General features: G+C 36.1%; 1 protein-coding gene across 1 annotated transcript in view; it reads left to right on the forward strand.

The window, feature by feature from the left end:
* LOC136033219 (Golgi apparatus protein 1-like) overlaps positions 1-2,678 on the forward strand; it is a 123,581-nt gene extending 120,903 nt beyond the window's left edge. Inside the window, exon 17 of the mRNA XM_065713929.1 lies at positions 2,417-2,678. Within this exon, the coding sequence (XP_065570001.1) occupies positions 2,417-2,581 (165 nt within the window). The 3' untranslated portion in view covers positions 2,582-2,678. The remainder of the gene's footprint in view (positions 1-2,416) is intronic.
* The last annotated feature ends 3,322 nt before the right edge of the window (positions 2,679-6,000 follow it).

The following is a 6,000-nucleotide window of genomic DNA, read 5'->3' on the forward strand; positions in this document are numbered from 1 at the left end:
ATAGTTGATACTTGCTGGAGAACAAGTAGTATTTGTGTTCCTGTTTGTTTTTGTACTTATTTATGAAAGTAGTCAAAATTACAACATAAAGTGGCGAAAGGTACATGATCTATGCTGTACCTCTGACCAGTTGATGCATATTTTTTGACCTGTGTTTACTCTAAAAAAATAACGCAATACGTGTTCCAGAGATGACATGTGTGTTATAAGAACAAAAGTTGGTTATGACTCTAATGTATCATTTCATAATGAAATACAGTCTCGAAGGAAAATGTTCCTAAAAGCAACGTGATTTACGTTGCTTCATGAAGCATCAAACAACCATGCAACAGTCGAAAAATCTCTGTGAAAGTTCATGGCGACAAGTAAAGCTTATTTTATTTTTATTATTATTTTATTTTATTATTAGTTATTTTAGGTTATTATTTTAAGTTATTTTATTATTAGTATTATTTTATCGTTATTTTATTATTAGTTAATTTAGGTTATTGTTTGGGGTTATTTTATTTTAGTTATTTATTTTAGTTAGTTTAGTTATTTTTGATGAATTTATGTGCATTTTCGAACACCCAAAATGTAGCTCCGACTGTGCTCGGTGACTTCTTTAAAGTAAACTACTTTATTGTTAGTTCCGATTTGTCCAGCTCTGTATGAGAAGGAACGAGGAGCAATTCTTTTCAAAAGTAGACAAGAAAAGGTCCTTAATATATCCTTAATAGTTCCTTAATAGGTCGTGATTGTTTATGGAAAGTAATTAGACAGCTAAATACGCCAGGGTCGCTAGTGTTGTTCACTACCCCTAGGAATTTCTGTAAATAATGAGCATATCTCTCCGTCTCTTCAGAACTGAAGCTGTTCTCTGAACATAATCTAACTCCGATTGATCAATATGGTTGTTTTATCATCTGCATAATATTGTGTTAGGTTGTTTTTACAATATAAGTGGAAACTGTTGGTACCCATGGGTATGAGACGACGAAGGTGGGTGGGTATGGAAGGTCTATTAAAGTATATTCAAGATCTGCTTTCTCTGTTCGTCATGTTCGTCCAGGGCTGGGCTCTCAGTTGAATCTCAGTTGTGGTCATCTGTTGAGTATGAGGGTGAAAGGTTTCCATTCAGTCAGTGGTGACACCTTTTTCTTTTTTTTTAGCTTGAGTTTCATTTTTTGGTGTTTTAGTAACTCTGGTGCAAATAAGTGTACTCTTTAAAGTAGCATTACAAGCTCAGATTACTGATATTCTCGCACTTTTATTGTGTTTTTTTTTTCCAAAAATATTATCTTCATTGAAAAAAAAAGATTCCATAATGATGAAAAATAATCAAAGATGAAACAACTGATTACTGTATATGAAGCAATTTGATCAAGTGCTTTTAATTTGAAATACCGAAAGACTACAAAAAAGAGGAGGATAGAGGAGGTAGCGTGAAGCTGATCTCGCGCTAGGTTCAACGCAAGTATCCCAATAAAAGGTTGAATAATCGAAAGAACTGTTTGTCATTTTATAAGAATGTCATCTTCATCCATATTTCAAGTAAATTGTAATTAGTGATTTGCTTTGATGAATATTAGATTATTCTTATTTGGGTTGTAGCCAAGTGTCCGTGGGTTTTGAATTAAAATCGAACGGCTGTGGGCATCAAGCCATGGCTAATTGAAGAAAAAGTCAAGACAGATAAGTCCGATTGAGTGAGAGGCAAATCTGGCATTAACCCGGTTATTAGGATGTTACCCATCCATGTGTCATTCCTATGGCAGAAAAACTAAGGTAGATAGTCATAGAACTAAGATAATCGTAGAACCTTTAGTTTTCCAAGGGTTTGGTTAATCCAGGATTTTTTCGGTTGAGGGGGGGGTGTACAAAAAAACATCAAAAATGTATTTTTATGCATCTTTATTACGTTTCCATGATTCGGATAGACATATCGGGGGCGGTCCAAACCCCTTAACCCATCCTCTGAACTGGGGATGGGTTAAGGGGTTCAGGGTAACTGGGTACCCATAGTACCCGTTTAGGGTAACAAGATTTTATAAAATTGCTACAACATGCTACAGTTCAGGGTAACAGGGTATCATTATCACTGATATGCCTTTCTTCTATTCAAATATTTCTTGTTGAAAGAATCCCTTACTGTATTAATTTGGATGGCACTTGATTTCAGCATAACATAACGATTTATACTGGCACAGAATCAGGCTGAGCAGCAGCTCTCCCTGGTTATAGGATGCACTGGACAATCCTTGTTCACAGTCCTGAGTTGTAAGTCATAGAGGCAACGATATGAAGCAACTGTATATTCGGCCGCATTGATGTATTTTAATTGGCTCGAGCTTACACTTTATTTGTTTACACGAGCTTACACTTTTTTGTTTACTCATTATGTACATTGAAATGTAATTGCTTCTGATTTTTTCAGATTGCGTATCCTGAAACTCTGGAGCAAGTTTATGAACAAGTTGCAAATTCTCCTTCCAAATTGTATTTTCTTGCTATGATTTTAGTTGTTTTCTCAATAGTTTTTGTCTTCGGTTTATTTTTTGGCCGGGCCACTAAACGGTATAAAGAGCTAAAGAGTCGCTAGGTGTTTTTACAGTTTCATATTTTACGCCTTTATTAAGGATATCATCTGTTTTTATGTTACATTGTGTAATGCTAATAAAATTGCATTTTTTTAAATATCTACTGTCTTGGCTGTTGACTTTATCTTAGTTTTCCTTCGTAAGATTAAGGTCCAGTGACTCATTTATGGGTATTGATGCTCCGGGCTTAAGAATTGGGAATCCAAACCATGCTGTTTGATCTCTGGGATCACAGAGCAAAGAACATAGAATAAACATCTCTTAAAAAGAAAAAAAACGACTGATGTCATGTAGTCTCACCCAACAAAATCAGGCAATTAATTATAAACCTTAAATAATAATACTAATGTTTTTCCATTTAATGTTTGCTTGCTTGACATTGAAGTGACACTTTCCGTTGTAAAGCTCATGACTCGCTTAAGGATATATCGCTCATGACTCGCATGGAAAAGGACAATATTTGCGAAAATGGTAAAATATGTATGCATTTGTATGCATTTTTAAACGTTGACGTTCTAAATACTAAGCTAGCCCTAATTATTTTATATCCAATAAAAAACCATTTAAAAATAAATGGTTTTTTTATTCTACAAAAAGGAATGGAAAATTCCAAAAATGGAATTTTGGAATGGTTTTCCATTTCTACGAGATTAAACGTAGAATTGGACAAGCTACAGGTGCCTTCAATAGATTGAAGCCTATTAGGAAGAGTAATAAATATTCAATGCGACTGAAGCTTCGACTCTTCAAAAGCAATGTACTCTCAATTCTCCTTTATGCAAGTGAGTGTTGGAAAATAAACACCCAGCTTGAAAAAATGATCCTTGCATTTGAAAATATGAGCCTCAGAAGAATGTTGAATACAAGCTGGCAACAAAAAATTACAAATGCAGAAATACGCAGAAAAATTGGTCAACCTCCAGTCATTGATTTGCTGAAAAGAAGGCGGTGGACATACCTGGGACAGGTTCTTCGTATGGAAGAGAGCCGCCTTCCTCGAATAACCTGTGAATGGAAGCCAGACGGTTGAAGAAAGAGAGGCCGCCCCAAAAATACATTGAGACGAACATATGACCAAGATCTGAGGACGGCCGGCACCTCACTAATACCTGAATGGGGAAGACGTCATCGCTGCAGTACCAATGCGAGACGAATGGAGAGGCTTTGTCGACGCCCTATGTGCCACCGATGGCTCTAGAGGAACTAAGGTCTAAGGTAAGGTCTTAAAAATAAGCTTGTTTTGACGCTTTTCTAGTTCTGTTTGACAACACTGTATTGTCAAAGAGTTACAAAGAATTTTCCCATGTTGTCATTTTCCGGACTTTTATTATTTCCTTTTCCCTATTCTGCTATATGGATTTTTGTGTATCTAGGATTTTCATTTCCAGGAGGCTACTGATTCAAAGACTAGGATGTCTTGGCATAACGGGACGACTAAAAGTGTGACTGAGTAGCTCTAGGTAAACGACTTTTGATGATGAGGGATAATTATTGTGAAAAGCCACAACGACTATTGTGGCTATTTTCTCTTTTTCTCATTTCTACTCCTTAGCCTTTTTCAAGCTGCTAAGTACTCCCCGAGCATTTGCAATACGGACAGAAATGTCCCTCTCAGCTCCGCCATATGGTGCTACAGTAAAATCAAGACTTTTTTAAATTCTACCCCCACTACTTAAGTGAATTCAAATGCACATCAGTGCCAACGCTTTGAAATAAACTGTGACAGTTTTCCGACTAAAATTGTACCGCAAGAGATCAAATTGTACCATATGAACAGCAGCTTAAAAATTCGCCGCAACAGAAAGAACATTTTCGATAAACTAAAATATGAATAGAAATCTGAAATTTCCAAATGTAGCACAATATATTAAGACCTCTAAATTCTACCGAAAACGTCGGCAACGCTGCTGCGCATCCTTCAAGCATAACCAAGCTCAGCGCGCTTACTGATCTCAACGAAAAATAATAATCAGGTCAGCTTCCTTTAGACCAAATGATGGAGATTTATTTAAATAAAAAAAAGCAGTTTCAATGAGAATCCCCCTCCAAAGGAGGTATTTTTTCAAAATTTATGGAGTTACATTTCTCCCCCACCCCTGAATTTTAACAAAATGGCTCAATTTTTTCATTTTTCTAGAAAGGTTTTATGCTTTAGATTTATTTCAGTTTTTTATTATGACCGACTAAGTTACAATAAAAACGCAGTATGTAATTTCAACAGTTTAAGACATTATAGCTATTTTTTAGCCGTTCTAATAAAAACGTTAGCCAACGGTTTTACGAGCAACTTTATCCAAACTGTTTTTATTCTTCCAGCTCCCGTTCAATTCAGGTCTTTTTGAAAATTAAGGTAAAGTTTGAAGAATACGGTATTGTACTTTATAGTCTCTACCGGCGGTGCTGATCTCCGTTTTCATTGCCCTTCAGCCAGGAAGTTGGGGGCCAGCCATCCTGCGCTTTCGCATACCCTTCTTGTTTGCATTCTGCAGATCTCTCCAATCATTCATTTAGAGTTGGGTCAGCTCTGGCTCAGCTTAAAGAGTCACACGACTGATTGCCGTTCTAAACCAAAAAGGTAACGACACCAGGACTCAAACCCTGTCCTCATAGATAAAGAATTTCAATTCTAGCTTGCCAAACACTCAGCTAGGACGACAATTTTTAGCTAACAAATGAAATTAACAGTTGGTTGGTGTAACTTACACCTAATTTAATCTAGTCTAAGCATATTTTTACTTTAAATAACGTAATCCTGCACATTAAGCAGAAGATTTTTTGTGAAAAAATTTGTGGAATAGTCGTGATACGCTGTCAAATATAGATTTACTGTTTTAAGAATTCATAACATTTAAATGAGTTTCAATCCTACCTCACGTTCTGTCTTTATTTTAGGCTTGGGAATAGGAGTTATACACTGTTTTGAAGTGTGAATAGCAAATCATAGCTATTTTAATAATATAATGTAATATAAACTGGTGAATATGATATTCATTGTCTTGTAGTTTTGTTATAAAACTAGAATATCTAGAATAGGTGCATCTCTTCCCCCCCTACTACTTCCAATTGACACCCCTGGCAGTGTCGGTGCCAGTCGTTGTTTCTAAGCCCTACTAAACTCATGCAAAATATCTTTTTCATCAGCATTACGCTACTCATTAGGGTGTATTAGGGTCGTTAGGGTCTATTTAGTGTCAATAAAACAACAAATGTCGACTCCTAATCAGCTCTTCTGTTAGCGATAAGGTCTTGGGTGGTCACCCACTACAAGTGGGTGATCACCACACCTTCTCCTAATTTATTCATTAGTCCTAATATGTAGTACAGACACTTTTAATTAAATGGGTTTAGTACTCTATGCAGATGAGGTATGGCTTCGGATTTCGTCTGTGGATTCTCTTGTTGGGGTCATCTTAGATACTAA

The sequence above is a fragment of the Artemia franciscana genome, chromosome 11, assembly GCF_032884065.1.
Source record: "Artemia franciscana chromosome 11, ASM3288406v1, whole genome shotgun sequence".
NCBI classification, from domain to species: domain Eukaryota; kingdom Metazoa; phylum Arthropoda; class Branchiopoda; order Anostraca; family Artemiidae; genus Artemia; species Artemia franciscana.